The sequence below is a fragment of the Canis lupus genome, chromosome 9 (genome assembly GCF_003254725.2).
Source record: "Canis lupus dingo isolate Sandy chromosome 9, ASM325472v2, whole genome shotgun sequence".
Classification (NCBI taxonomy): domain Eukaryota; kingdom Metazoa; phylum Chordata; class Mammalia; order Carnivora; family Canidae; genus Canis; species Canis lupus.
The window spans coordinates 61091366-61107794 of NC_064251.1; the positions used below are offsets into that span (position 1 = coordinate 61091366).

General features: G+C 35.6%; 1 protein-coding gene and 1 non-coding gene across 12 annotated transcripts in view; both read right to left on the bottom strand.

Moving 5' to 3' along the window:
- Nucleotides 1-16429, bottom strand: part of RABGAP1 (RAB GTPase activating protein 1) — a 166954-nt gene that overhangs the window by 130002 nt on the left and 20523 nt on the right. For all 11 annotated transcript variants that reach the window (XR_004818773.2, XR_004818772.2, XR_004818771.2 and 8 more), the window contains one exon: nucleotides 13287-13486. Coding sequence is in view for 8 of the 11 variants with exons in the window: in XM_025475054.3 (XP_025330839.1) it covers nucleotides 13287-13436 (150 nt within the window). In the remaining 3 variants the exon portion in view is untranslated. The remainder of the gene's footprint in view (nucleotides 1-13286; nucleotides 13487-16429) is intronic.
- Nucleotides 7532-7636, bottom strand: LOC112677737 (U6 spliceosomal RNA). The gene has a single exon (XR_003147171.1). It is a non-coding gene; the product is annotated as a U6 spliceosomal RNA (small nuclear RNA).

A 16429-nucleotide genomic window follows, 5' to 3' on the forward strand; every position in this document is an offset into this window, starting at 1 on the left:
TGTTTAAGAGCAAAGAGTGTAAGATTCCTACACCAGAGGAGTCAGGTAGAGAAAACACATGTTCTGAATTTATGAAAAGTTCTCTGATTTTGTTGTTGTCAAAATTTTTATGAAGAAAAATACCTGTGTTTTTTATAACACCATCACCCTTTCTTTAAAGGGCTTAACCAGAGCATTATCTTCTCCAAGAAGGCTTCTCAGATACCTCCCCCAAGTTGAGATAGGTTTTCACCCTCTCAGTTCTATAGCACCCTTTATTAATCTCTTCTATAAGCATTTATCTAACTACTAATGTTGAAAATTAAATATAGCCACAATATCTCTACAGCTCCTCCTCTGAGAGGTATAGTCTTTTTCCCTAAACCCATGACTCTGGACTGGCCCCGTGACTTGCTTTGACCAATAAAATGTGGCAGCAGTGGTATCACATAATTTCTAAGCCTTAACCCTAAAAGATGCGTTATGGCTTCCACATCCGCCCTCAGACCACTATGCTGCTGTAAAGAAGTCTAAGATGAAAGACCACATGAAAAGATTCAGCCGTCCTAATGAAGCCTAGCCACCAATCAATGTACCAGATCAATGAAGTCACATGAACCAAAACAAGACCAGCGCAACTACCCACTCAATGCCTAAGATCATGAGAAATAATAAATTGTTTTAAGCCACTCACTTCTGAGGTAGTTTGTTACAAAGCAAAGATCAATACAAACCACTGCAACAAGGATTTCAACAACTATCACCTACTCTAAGCTATAAGCATCTTAAAGACAAGAACCATCTCTATTCATTCAGCCTCTTAAGAGCTTCTCTTTGTGATATTCGGCAGTTTCACTGATTGGGACTCACACTCTGTTCCTTGAAGCTGAGGATTTATGCCTTATTACTTCCAGAAAATATTTAGCTCTTATCTCAATGAATTCTTATCCCATTCTAGTCTATCTTCTGAGTAACTTCTGTAGATTCATTTTGCAGGTATTATTTGACTTTCTGTTCAACCATTTCTAATCTATTACTTAACACATCAGTTGCACCTTTAACTTCACCAGCTCTCATTTTCACTAAGCTTGCTTGATCTTTAAATTTTTTTGATAATTTTGTTCATGTCTAATATTTTCAAATTTTCTTTAAATCTTTAATCATTTAAATCATTTATCTTAAAGTTACAGCTAATAATTCAAATGCTGCAGTGTTTGGGCAGATCTGATCCTGCTGGGGTTTGCCTACTCTTTGCTCTTTGTAAATTTTGGATCGTCTGATATTCAGTATCAGGGTAATCTGGGAATACCATGCAGGCTGGGTGGCAAGTATGTCCCTCCAGAGTTGTTCTGCAATTGATTCTGTCAGGTGCCCTACACCTGGAATATTCAGGTAGTATAAATTCAAACCCTAAATACCTGAAGGCAAGCCTATGGGTAAAAATTCTCAACAAGATTCCCCTCCAAACCTGTGTCCAAGACAAGACGACTGAGGCTAAATTTCCTTCTTCCTGTGGACTGTAAGCAAGTTCTTTTTCCAAGTCTATCCTTCCAGTGAGGATGTGGTGCTATCTAAGGAATTATAATAGCCAGAACTCTACGTAAAAGCCAACACTGGAGCTATACTGGAGGAATTTGCTGTTCTTTAGGACCAGTGGTCTTGGGTTTTGAAAGCTACATTGGGTAAGAGATAAGGCTTTGGGTTTTACAGAGAGGGGTATTGGAAATCAGATTTCCTTAGATACCATGATACTGATAGGGTGGGCAAATTAGATATGGGATTTGAGGCAAAGAAAGAGATAAATATTAATGATTCCTAGGTTTTGGCCTGAACTGTTAAGTAGGTGGTAGTAGGTAGAAAACCCCTCTCCCTAATCTAGTCAAAGACTTTGCTCTTCTCTGGTACTAGTAATGCCCCCTCTTTTCTGAGTAATTCCTATCAGTGCATAAAATCCCTCACAGGAATTTTATTCCTCTTTAGCTACCATGCCGTTTGTCTGTTCCTCCTTTTTAGCAAAAATCCTTAAAACTTTAGTTGTTACACTATCACTTTTCCTCACCTACTATTTACTACCCAACCCACATGAATGCTAAATCTCATTTATCTCTTGAAAACAAAAAAACAAAACAAACCACCAAACCATGCTTAAGAATCACCCAGGCCTCCATTCTATCATTTTTCAGTCACCATCTAAAGCAACCTCTCAGCAAAATCTAACACACTTGGTTATTCCCACTCTCTTGAAACACTTTCTTCATCTCTCATCCAAGGCATTCCAATCTCCTAGTTTTCTTTGTATCTCACTAGTTATATCTTCTCAGTCTTCTCTGCTGGTTTCTCTTCATCTCCATCTCTCAATGTTGAAGTACTCCAAGAATCAGCTCTTCACTCAACTCTTCAGTTTCTACGCTCACTCTGTGGGTGATCTCAACTAATCTCATAGCTTTAAAAACCATCTACACTGTTGATGCCAGCCAGTTGCTCCGGAGGATCAATCTCACACAATCAACTACTTGACATCAAGAAATGGACATGTAATAGTCATCTCAAATTTAGTATGTTCAACTTCTAATCCCTCTAACACATTTTAGTAAATGGCACTACCACCTACCTAACAGCTCAGGCCAAAAACCTAGGAATCATTATTTATCTCTTTCTTTGCCTCAAATCCCATATCTAATTTGCCTACCCTATCAGTTCTACCTTGAAAATATATCCTGAATCAGAGCACATTCGCCTTCTAGTCTAAGCCAACATTATCTCTCCCTTTAATGACTAAAACAGCCTTCTATCTGCTCTTCTTACTAACTATCTGGTCTCTTTATTGTCCATTCTCCATGAAGTAGGCCAGAAATAATTCATACACAACTCACGCAAAGTGTACACTCTATGATTGGGTATATTCACTGATACATGCAACTAACACCAAGTCAACTTAAAATATTTTCATTACCTCAAAACAAAACAAAACAAAAAACAAAAAACAAACCCAAACACTACAATATCCTGTTAGTTATCAACTCTCCTTTCTCCCTAGTAACTTCAGACCTAAAGCAACAACTCATCAATCCTCTGGCTCTAAAGATTTGACTATTCTAGATGTTTCATATTAATGGAACCATATAATTTGTGGACTTTTGTGACTTCCTTGTTATTTAACATGTCTTCAAGGTTCATCTATGTTGTGGCATGTATCAGTACTTCATTCCTTTTTATGATCAAATAATAATATCCCATTGTATACTACATTTATCCATTTAGTAGTTGATAAACATTTAGGCTGTTTAGCTTTTATTCTGTGGGTTGTCTTTTTTCCTTTGTCACTTATACTTCTGGTGTGATGTCAAAGAATTCACTGCCAAATCGGAAGTCATGAAAATTTATCCCTGCTACTTCTAAGAGCTTTACACTTCCAGCTCTTACAATGAAGTTTCTAATTCATTCTAAGCTAATTTTTGTATATGGTGTGAGGTAAGGGTATACACCTTCATTCTTTCAAATGTGGCTATTCAGTTGTCCCAGGACAGTTTGTTGAAAAAAATAAAAATAAAAACACATTCCCAATTGAATGGGATTAGTAAACTTGTCTAAATCAACTGACCATAGAAACATGGTTCTAATTCTCAATTCTCAAATGTGTTCCAGTGATCTCTATGCCTATCTTTATGTCAATACCACAATCTTGATTACCACTGCTTTACAGTAAGTTTTGAAATTACGAAGTTTGGTCTTCCAACTCTCTTCTTCATTTTCAAGATTATTTTAGCCTATTCAGGGTCTCTTGCATCAAAAATGAATCTTACAATTGACATGCATGCAAACATCTACAAATAGGTTACTTAGGATTCTGATGAAGACTGCACTAAATGTGTAGATCAGTTGAGGAGTAATGCCATTTTAGCAATGTCTTCTGATGTATGAACACTGGATGACTTTCCACCTATTTAGATCTCTTTCACCATTTTGCAGACTTCATAGTATAAAATTTGCACTTTTGTTTTAAACACTATTTCATTTCTTCTTCGTTTTTAAGTAGGCCCCATGCTCAGTATGGAGCCCAACGCAGGGCTTGAATCCATGACCCGAAGATCAAAACAGGAGCTGAGATCAAGAGTTGGACACCTAGCCAACTGAGCCACCCAGGTACCCCTATTTCATTTTTTCATGCTATCATAAATTATTTTTTGTTATTTGAAGATTGTTCATTGTGAGTGTATAGAAACAAAATTGAAATTTTGGTAGCTTGATCTTGTAACTGCTGAATTTATTAGCTTTAATTTTTTTTAAACATTTCTTAGAGTTTTCCCCATAATAAGATCATGTCAACTGCAAACATAGTATTTTTACTTCCTTCTCTCCAATCTGGTAAATCTGGTAACTTTTATATTTTTGCATGGCTAACTGCCATGGTTGTAACAATGTTGAACAGAGGCTGTTAAGTGCAGACATCCAGGTCTTGAGTCTGAACTTAGGGGGAAAGAATCTACTCTTTTCACCAGCAAGAATGATTTTTTTAGCTGTTTTATATCATAGATGCTGTTAATCAGGTTGAAGTTCCATTCATAGTTGATTTGTTTTCTACATTTTCAAAAAAAGGTACGGAGTTTCATCATTTTTCTTGTGCCTACTGAAAATGGTCAGGTGGTTTTTAGTTCCACTGATATATTACATTCATAGAATTTCAATTGTTAAACCAAACTTATTTTTTATTTATTTTTTAAATTTATGATAGTCACAGAGAGAGAGAGGCAGAGACATAGGCAGAGGGAGAAGCAGGCTCCATGCACCAGGAGCCCAACGTGGGATTCGATCCCAGGTCTCCAGGATCACGCCCTGGGCCAAAGGCAGGCGCCAAACCGCTGCGCCACCCAGGGATCCCTGTTAAACCAAACTTATGTTCTTGGGATAAATCCCACTTGATCGTGGTATGTAATCTACTGAATTATGTTGTTATTTTGTTGAAGATTTTCATGTCCACATGCAAGAGATCTGTAGTTTTCTTGTGATGTCTAATTTTGGCATTGGCAGCTTATTATCCTCAAATTAAGGAAGTATTCTCTTCTCTCCTTTTCTATTTTTTTGGAAAATTTGTAAGCAACTGGTATTCTGATGTAAGTATCTGGTAGAATTCAGGAACAAAGCCATCTAGACCTGAGCTTTCTTTATGGGTACTTAAAAAAAAAAAAAAAGATTTATTTATTCATGAGACACACACAGAGAATGGCAGAGGGAGAAGCAGGTTTCTTGCAGTGAGCATGATGGGGGGACTCAATCCCAGGAACCCGGGATCACAACCTGAGCCAAAGGCAGATACTCACTGAGCTACCCAGGTGTCCCTGTGGGTTTTTAATTTATTTTTTATTACTAATTCAATCTCTTGTTATGGGTCTATTCACACTAAATCTCATTAGTATTTTTCTGAAAATGTATTCATTTCAATGAGCTAATTTTTGGGCACATTACTCTTCATAATAGCTCTTCATAATCCTTAATTTACTGTTAAGTTCACCAGTATTGTCCCTCCTTTCAATTCTAATTCTAGTAATCATTCTCTTTTCTTGGCCAATCTAACGTAGTGCCAATTTTGTTGATCTTTTCAAAGAACCAGGTTCTTGTTTTACTGATTTTTCCCTAATATTTTTCTACTCGGTTTCACGGATTTCTGCTCTAATCTTTTTTCCCCCCTTACTTTGGCTTATTTTACATTTAGTTTCCCCTTCTTTTTCTAATGTCTTAAGGTGAAAGATTAGGTTATTGAGATTTTCCTTCTTTCCTATATCATGGTGGAATATTTCCTATATACATTTAAGTTGCATCCCATATTGTCTGCATGATACATCCTTTTTTGTTGTTGTTGTTAAGATTTTATCCACTTATTCATGAGACAGAGAGAGGCAGAGACACAGGCAGAGGGAGAAGCAGGCTCCCTACAGAGCCTGATGTGGAACTTGATCCCAGGACCACAGGATCAGGACCTGAGCCAAGGCAAATGCTCAACCACTGAGCCACCCAGGTGCCCCTCCTTTCCCATCTTTTTATTTTAAATGTTTGTATCTAAACTTAATGTGTGTCTTCTGCTGAGAGCAAGCATACTGCTGGATCATATATATTTTTTAATCAACTGACAGTTTTCTTTTTATTATGTTGCTTAATCTATTCATTTTGTTATTGATATAGTTCAATTTAGGGATGTCATTTTGCTTTTTATTTTTATGCACTTATTTTATGTATTTTCCATTCGTTTTTTCATCATCCTTTATTCATTCCTTTATTGTTTTAGTGACTATTTTCTAATACAGCATTGACATTTCTTTAATGATACACACACAAATACATACACCTTAGTAGTTGCTGTAGAACTTGCCATGCATATTTATTTATTAGAATCAGTTTTATACTTAATCCTAGTAAGATACAAAAATTATTCCAATATAGCAGTATTCCCCTGTATTATATTGTATCTATAAATATTACAAATTAATGTTTTTGTAATTGTTACTTTACATAATTCTGTGAGAACAAACACATATTTATAGCTTTTGTTACATTAATTTATTAATTTTGGTTCTCATTTGCTCATGTAGTTTTGAATTACCATATTAAATCATTTACTAAGCTGTAATACAGCTCTGCTCCTGCCTTTTTCTATGATTAGCAAATAGAACATATTTCTATATATTAAAGATACAATCAACACATAGTGTATATATAATACAAAAGAGAAAGAAAAATGTATTCATACTGCCTTTATTATTACACAATTGCCCTTACTGGTGCTATGGATTAATATTATTGTTTGGGGTCACTTGCTTTTGGCCGGAAGAACTTTTATTATTTCTTGTAAGGTGGTTCTGATAGCAGAACTTTCAGACATTATTTCTGATAGCAATAAATTCTGCTATCAGAACCTCAGAACGTCTCAAAATGTCTTTATTTCATCTTCAATGTCAACTAATAGTTTTGCTAGGATTCTTGACTGACAGTTTTTTCTTTGAGCACTTTGAATATGTTATTTCACTGGCTTCTAGCTTCCACTCTTCCTGCTGAGAAGTTAGCTATAAATCTTACTGAGGTCCCCCTGTAGGAAATGAATCATTTTGTTTTTGTTACTTTCAAGATTTACCCTTTGTCTTTGGTTTTCAACATGTTACTAAAATACGCCTTTTTGTGGATCTGAGTTTATCTTGGAGTGTGGTGAGCTTCTTAGATGTGTATTGTTTTTCAATAAATGTGGGATTTTCAGACATTATTTCTTCAAATATTTTTTTCTGCTCACTTCTTTCCTCCCCTTCTGAAATACAAGTATGTTATCACACTTAATATAATCACATCTTTCTCTGAGGCTTTGTTCATTGCTTTTTCTTTCTGTTCTTTGGATAGTTTTACTGATCTTCAAGTTTATTAATTCCTTCTTTTAGGAGTATCTGGCTGGCTCGGTCAGTAGAGCATGTGATTCTTGATCTTAGGGTGGTGAATTCAAGCCCCACATTAGGTGTGGAGCCTACTTAATAAGAAAATTAAAATAATAAAAATACTTCTACAAAAACATATTTGTTATGGTATACTTATGATGTACATTATATGTCATCCTTGCACAAGAGCCATGCTAATCTCTGTATCATTCCAATTATAACATTTGTACTGCCAAAGCAAATGCATGTACATTTTTTAAAATTTTTTTTAATTTTTATTTATTTATGATAGTCACACACAGAGAGAGAGAGGCAGAGACATAGGCAGAGGGAGAAGCAGGCTCCATGCACCGGGAGCCTGATGTGGGATTCCATCCCGGGTCTCCAGGATCGCGCCCTGGGCCAAAGGCAGGCGCCAAACCGCTGCGCCACCCAGGGATCCCCGCATGTACATTCAAATGCACATCATTTAAATGTGCCCTTTGGTGAATTTTGACATATGTATGCACTATAATCAAGGCAGTGGACATATCCATAATGCCCAAAACAACTCATGTTCTTTTGTATTCCTAGTCTTCTTCCCATTCCATCATCATACCCCAAGGTAACCAGTGAACTGCTGTGACTATAGGTTTTGTATCTTCTAGAATTATATATAAACAATATGCAGTATGAGCTTGGGGTAGGGGGCATCTGTCTTCTTCCACTCAGCTTAATTATATCGCTATTTCTTCAGGATTGTGGTAAAAGTTCATTTTTAAAACACATTTTATTTGTTATGAAAAATATGTGGAGGGATCTTTCATTTTTTACATATTTTCCCAACTTTATTGAGACTTAGTAAAACACGGTGTAAGTTTAAGGCATACAACGTGATTTGATATGTGTATATATTGTGAAATGACGACCACAATAAGGTTAATACATCTATCAAACTCACATGATTACCATGTGTTTGTGGTGAGAACATTTAAGATATTAATTATATAATGTAGTATTGTTAACCATAGTCCCAATGCTGTACATTAGATCCCCAAAACCTAATACTTGCGTAATTGGAAATTTGTATTCTTTGATCGAGATCTCCTCATCTCTCCCACCGTCACCTCCTGCCTCTGGTAGCCACCATTTTACTCTTAGTTTGGCTTACAGTCCACATATGTATTGTGGAACATGAAGTACATTGTTTTTGGTTGTTTCAAAATATTTATTTTCCTTTTGTTTTCTACTTTGATCCATTGGTTGTTCAGGGGTATGTTGTTTAATTTCCAAATATCTGTGATTTTCAAATTTTCTTCCTGTTATGAATTTCTAATTTCATACCACTATGGTTAGAAAAAAGACATTTGGCATAATTTCCATCTTTAATTTGCTAAGATTTGTTTTGTAACCTAATATATGATCCATCCTGGAGAATGTTCTGTGTGTGCTTAAGAAGAATAAGTATTATGTTTCTATTGTATAGAATGTTCTACACATGCTTGCTAAGTCCATTTGGTAAGGTTTAGTTCAAGTCAAATGTTTCCTTAATAATTTTATGTCTGAATGATCTAGCCATTGTTTAAAATGGAATACTAAAATTCCCTATCATTATTGTATTGTCTATTTCTCCCTCCTTCAGATTGGTTTCTTTTGCTTAATATATTCAGGTACTCTGATGCTCAATACATATGTATTTACAATTGTAATTACAATTTATATCTTCTTGATGAACTGACCCATTTTTCATTAGATTACACCCTTTGTCTCTTCTTACTATTTTTAACTAAAAGTCTATTTTGTCTAGTACAAATTTAGCTACCCCTGCTCACTTTTGGTTTCTGTTTGATGGGATAGCTTTTCCATCTCTTCACATTGAGTCTATATGTGTCCTTAAGGCTGAATATAGTGGCAGTCATATTTTTTTATCCATTCAGACTATGTTATTTGGAGAATGCAATTCATTTGCATTTAAAGTAATTACTGATAGGTAAGAACTTACAATGCTACGTTAATTGTTTTCTCATTTTATAGTTCCCTTGCTCCTTTCTTGCTATCTTTCTTCATGAAATGAAATTTTCCAAAATGGTATACTTTGATTCCCTTGTTTGTATCTTTCATGTTATCTATTGTAGGTTTTGCTTTGTGTTTACCACGAGGCTTACATAAAATATCTTACCAATAGAATAGTGTATTTTACGTTTGTAACAAACGTAAATCATATACAAACACACCACCCTCACCTCCAACATTTTAGGGTTTTGATGTAAAAATTTAACTCTTTATATTGTATATTAATTAAAGTTATAAATATCTTTGTGTTTTAACCTTTATACTAGGATTAATCAATACACCATCATATTACAGTATTAGAGTATTATGATTTTTGACTATATACTTACCTTCAATGTGTTTTACATCTTCATGTTTTTCATTTCACTAGTTTGTATTCTTTCATTTCAGATTGAAGAACATCTCTCAGCAATTTTAGTAAGGTTTAGTGATGATTAACTCCCTTAGTTTGATTTGGGAGTATCTTTCTCCTTCATTTCTGAAGGACAATTTTGCTGAATAAAGTATTGTTTGGTTTTTTTTCTTTCAGCACTTTAAAAATATCATCCCACTCTCTTCTGGCCTACAAGGTTTCAGCTGAGAAATCTGCTAATAGACTTATGGGGATTCCCTTGTAATGTGTGACTTTTTTTTTTCTTGCTGCCTTGAAAACTGTCTTTTATTTTAGACAGTTTTATTATAATGTCCTAGAAAGAACTGCTTTGGATTGAAATCTTAGGGAAACCTACAAGCTTTATATACTGGGATGTCCATATCTCTCTCCAAATTTGGGAAATCCTCATTCATTAGGTCTCTAAATAACCTTTTTACCCATTTCCCCCACTCTTCTTCCTCTGGGACACCAATAAATGCATAGATTATTTTTATAGTATACCATAGTTTATGTAGGTTTTCTTCACTCTTTTCCATTTTTTTGTTTCCAGACTAGGTAATGTTAAATAACCTGTCTTCTATACTTCATAATAATTTCTTCTGTTTGATCTAGTCTGCTGTTGATGATTTCCATTGCATTTGCTTTCCCTAAAGCAGTGATGACTGCTCGAGCATGTGGTTTCCCAATCTGACAGAATCCAGTTTTTATTTATGCATGCTCACTAGCCATCGGTAAAGGCTCATTCTGACCATTCTTGCCTGCAGGGGTATGCACAGGAAGCCAGTCACTGGGTGCGGGTGTGTCTGGGTGAGCTACACAAAGCTTAGAGGTACCCATAGGCCAGCTGGGATGATCAGTAGGGGAAATTATTTTATATATAATAGATATATTAAAAATATATATTTTAGAAAATATATTGTACCAATTCACAGTACTAGTCTGGGACTTGTCATTTTTTATGTTTGTTTGCTTATTTAGTAGTTAGATAGTTTACTTTTGTAAAGTCTATTCCCCTAATTCCCATAGTGTTAAGCATTCAACCTGCCTAGCCTACAGTCATCCTGAGATGAGAGCAATTTTGGCAAAGTGGCTGGTCTCTTTCTCTGACCACAGCTAGTTCTTAAACTCCACTAATTATGGCCAACAATAGCTCTACAGTTTTCAACAGTGCACTTGGGTATAAACTACTCCACAGAATAAACTAACCAAATTGATATTACTTTGAGAGTTTCAGAGGTCCATGTTTGAGATTTGTTCTGACACCAAGAGTCAGTCTCCTCCTAGTAAGCCTATACTTAAGTTTATATGTCTAATCAATCTACCAATGTCCTCTTAATTACGTTTCACCACAAGCTCTACTGTTTTTGAGAGTAACCTTAGGCTTGAACTTCTCTACACTCTGCTGTAAATAAAGTCCATTTCTCTGGGAAGAGATTAGGAGCTATTTTAGGAGCCCCTTCTCACCAAAGGGAAAATCTCTGTGCCATAGCTGTGAAGTTGGGAGGTGGGCAATAACAATACTTTCCTTTGAGTGACATCTCATCTTTAGAAACTGAGTACTTGGAGATCCCTGGATGGCTCAGCAGTTTGGCACCTGCCTTTGGCCCAGGGCATGATCCTGGAGTCCCGGGATCGAGTCCCCATTGGGCTCCCTGCGTAGAGCCTGCTTCTCCCTCTGCCTGTGTCTCTGCCTCTCTCTCTCTCTCTCTCTCTCTCTCTCTCTCATGAATAAATAAAATCTTTAAAAAAAAAAAAAAAAAGGAAAAGAAAAGAAAAGAAAACTGAGTACTTGGTGGTTGTAGGAGGTGATATAGTAGTTTCAGGCCTTCTTGGTTTGTCTGTAGTGGTATGAAACCCCTACTTTAGAGGCTGAGGCAAATGGACTCCATATTCTCAGAGCACTGTGTCCAAAGTAGAGCCTCTAACCCAAGAACAAAGGCTACACAAGAAAAGGGAGCCTCCATCTAAGTCATACTGGGTTAGCAAAATGTAGCTGGAGGCAGGATGAGAAATGCAATTGCCCTATTAGTCCCTGGAATATAGCCCTCCAACTAGGAGCTGGGGGAAAGAGAAATCCCATCTTCTTGCACTAACACGGAGTTACATCTAGCTCAGCTGGGATAGGTGAGGAAACCAAAGGGTCTTGGTTCAAATACAACAGATTCTTTACTAAATTTTAGTAAATTTCATTGAATAAATGTTTCCTCACTTGCTGTATAATCTTTAGAACATTTCCAAAGACTGTCAATGGTTGTTGTTTTTTTTTTAATTGTCCAATTTTGCTAAGGAGTAGGTTCACAGAGCTCCTTACTCTGCCATGCTGGAAATCTCTCATGAGCTTTTTAAAATGTAAATCAGATCATGTCCCTATTGAAAATTCTCCAAAAATTCCCTCCAATTTATAACAAAGTCCAAATTTCTCCTAAGCCCTACAAAGTTCTACATGATCCAGCCTGTGCCAATCACTAGATATCATTCTCCACCACTTTTTATTTACTTTATTCACTCTGCTCTAATCTCTGTCCTAACAAAGGTGGTCCTCCTCGGGGTCTATCTTCCATTCCCTTTAAAAAACTCTTTTCCTATATTTCTCCATGGCCTTCTTTCCCATTTCATTCAGGTCTCTGCTCAAATGTCACTTTAAGACTTTCTCTAAAATAGTACCTGCCCTTCATTCTTTATCCATGTATCCCACTTTGATTTTCTTCACAGCACCTAAATTTACTTAGTCATCTTCTTATGTACTTTAAGTCTGTTTCTCCCATTAGAATAACAACTCTAAAGGGCAGGGGGCTTTGTGATCTTATTCACCACTGTATCCTCAGTATTTAGTACTTGGCACACAGTCAATACTTAATAAATATTTGCTGAATGAATAAATATAAAGAAGAATCAAATATTTTTAAAGCTGTTTACATTTTAAATGGCATTAACAGATAATGTTTTTATTTACATCCATAAACAAAATGATTAACAGAGTATGGGGAAAAAATTACAGTTGTTTATTTGGCTTAGAAAATATAAACAAACAGAAGTGGCCAATATCCAAGTATTTAATATTCAGTTTCAATAATCCTAAAACTTATTTTTATAAATAGCACTGCTGATCTGCCCTTGCCTTTACACTACATATACCAGACCAAAAGAAATAATCAACGCAAAAAAAAAAGAAATAATCACCGCTAATTTAATGGGAAAATAATAACAATACTAAAATGATAGATATTTATATTATACTATGACCACTAGTTTTGACAACTTGGGTATTAGAAAATTCAGAAGCTAATCAAATTGAAAATCCTTAACCAGATATTAATTTGTCACAATTACTGATTGTAAATAAGTCTTTAGCATTAAAAAAAGTTAGGATATTATTTCCATTTTTTTCAGTTTCCCTTCCTATTATTGGCCAAGTTTTGCAATGACCTTAACAAGGCTAAGTAAAAGAATCTTAGGTTATGGAGTTTTACCTTGAGTCCTGTTTTCTCGTCATCACTTCCATTATTTGTAGATGGTGTCTCATCTCCTTGCCTGGAAACCAAGACAAAATCTTCACTATTAAGAGTAGATACTGAGTCTGAGGAGACACTGATTTTTCCAACAGAAGCCTTGTCATCCATGACTCAAGAATGAAGCTCAACTCATGAATGATTAAATATTTTTAAAATGCCTGAAAAACAAAAAACATAAAGATACTCATATAGAATGTCTGCCAGATATTTAGTTATGCTCTAATTCTTACAAAATACATATGAAAAAACTTTTAAAAATACTTTCAAAAGGGGATCCCTGGGTGGCGCAGCGGTTTGGCGCCTGCCTTTGGCCCAGGGCGCGATCCTGGAGACCCAGGATCGAGTCCCACATCGGGCTCCCGGTGCATGGAGCCTGCTTCTCCCTCTGCCTGTGTCTCTGCCTCTCTCTCTCTCTCTCTGTGACTATCATAAATAAAAAAAAATAAAAAAAATAAAAAACTTTCAAAATATTTTCCTAAGTCTTTCACTACTCACAATTTAGGCTTTTTATTCCAGATAATAAAGGAATTTGACACCTTTCAGGGCCAAGACATTTCAGATTTAAAAAATAAAATAAAACATATTCCCTTGAGAATAACTGCCTACCTACAGTGATTTGTTTGGCATATGTTACAACTCTATTCTTGGACTCCAAAAACTAGGAAATACTAAACTTCTGTTTTCTACCCTTTAATTTGTAAAGCTGTACACATAAATGAAGTTGGAAGCACATAAAACAATAAGGTTTTTCTAATATTATTGATACTTAAATTTAAAATATTAACAAGATGTTTTAAGAAATTAAAATTTCATATTCACATTCAAAAGAAATAAATTTAAAAATTTTTTTTTAATTTTTAAAAATTAAAAAAAAATAAATAAATTCAAGGCAGAGCAAGCAGAAATTCTAGAGCTGGGAAATACCTTACATAGCAAGAAATCAGAAATCCATTAAAAACTCAATTTTCCCATCCCATGGTTTCTTAAAAGTTCAACTCAACATGAACATTACCAGTAAATTTCATACCAAACATTCCCAGCAAGAAGTAAAAAATACATCACTTATGAAAAGCCACTCAAATATTTATTGACTCCTGGAATAAAACTTAAACTCATCTACCATTGAAAAACCTGGTTTTGAATACTTTATGACAGTATTCCTATTTGGTTGCCAAAACAGTAACGGAACAAACAATACAACAAACTTGGAAAGCTTTACCCAATAAACAAAAGTAGCTCTAGCTCTATGCCTCAAAGAGGTAAAGGTGCTGGGAGTCTGTTTAATCTCTCCAATTAACAAGTCCTAGTTTATGCTTGGGGCTTTTAACTGAACATGTATTAATTAAGCATACACCATGTACCAAGCACTATTTTCCCTTCAAAGGCTCCTATCTAGATAAACACAATCCCTGGATAATACAGTTCAAAAGAAACTCAGAAATAATACTGTTGAACAGATACAAAAATGGAACCCCAAGAGAAGGTCATTTAGGCATAACTAAGGATGGAACACTTACTACTACTTGTTGCTTTCTATTTAAACTAATTCTCTTGCTTAAATGGCTATCACAGCTTTATATTTCATAGGACTAAATTAAAATGTATAGTGTGTCATTCAAAGACATTTCAAAATGTACTTTCTGAAAAAAAAATGTTAAGGTAGGTTTGCTTCATCCATTCAATGAATACTCACCATGTGTCTAGTGTATAAAGAATACATGGTAAACAAGAGAAATTAGATTCTTGCCCCAAAGGAGTATATACTGCAGCAGAGAACAAAGGCACATTGAACAGGTTAATAGATACTGATTTAGGGTAAAAGAAAACTATGGGAACATGTTGGGAGAGGGACTTAGATATGGAGAGTTAAATATTCACCTGAAACTAGAATATTGTATGTCAATTATACTTCAATAAAAAAAAGAGGAATACATCAGAAGGGAGAACATCCTCACTAAAAATACATACTTTAATATGCCCATGTATTTGCCCTCATTGGATCCTCTTCCTAAATTGGTTTCCTTGCTTTTGTACTTCATCAACTGTAACTCGTCATTCATGATCTAACTCTCCTTTTCCTTGCCCATCCTCATCCGAGAACCAAATAAACAGCTTGCCTTATTTCTGCTCCTATAGCATTTTACATTTTGTATAGTACCTATTATGATATATTGTAATTTGGCAGTGACTAATGGCAGTGACATAATATCCATCATATTTAACACTCTTAATTTAATCTTCACATTATTACAGATAAGGAAACTGAGACCTAGACAGATGGTCTAACTTGTTCAGAGTAATGGCTGTAATGTAACTGGTTAGAAGCAAAGGCAAAAATTGAACCCAATCATCTATGAATACAGAAGCTATGCTCTTTCAGTCAGATTATGACACCTTTCCAATGCCACAAATTTGGGCTTTGTCCCAAAACACTCACTATTGGGTAAAAGAATCTTTATTTTTTGTAGAATGTACTAGTACTTTAGGCGAGGTTTTGTTGAACTAGTACTTTAGGCAAAGTTTTTCATGCTTAATTCAATTTTCAGTCTTTTTTAAAAAAAGATTTGAGAGAGAGCACAAACGCAAACATGCACGGGGGGAGGGATAGAGAGAAAGGGAGAAGCAGACTCTGCCTATCTGGGAGCATGATGCAGGGCTTGACCTCAGAACCCTGAGATCATGACCTGAGTGAGCCAAAGGCAGATGCTTAACCAACTGAGCCACCCAGGTACCCGATTTCCATTCTTTTAATCCGTGATTAATAAGATAGCAGAGTGCATTGGAAAGTTCTCTAAAGCTATGATCTGAGACACTGACTACAATCTGTAATACTCTAGACTCTAAAAAATATTATACTTTGGTATTTAAACACTATGGAACTGAAAGTTCAACCTATTTCCTTTGAGGAGGTAAAAGGAAAATACACTTTTTAAAATACTTTCCTGGGGATCCCTGGGTGGCGCAGCGGTTTGGCGCCCGCCTTTGGCCCAGGGCGCGATTCTGGAGACCCGGGATCGAATCCCACATCGGGCTCCCAGTGCATGGAGCCTGCTTCTCCCTCTGCCTGTGTCTCTGCCTCTCTCTCTCTGTGACTATGATAA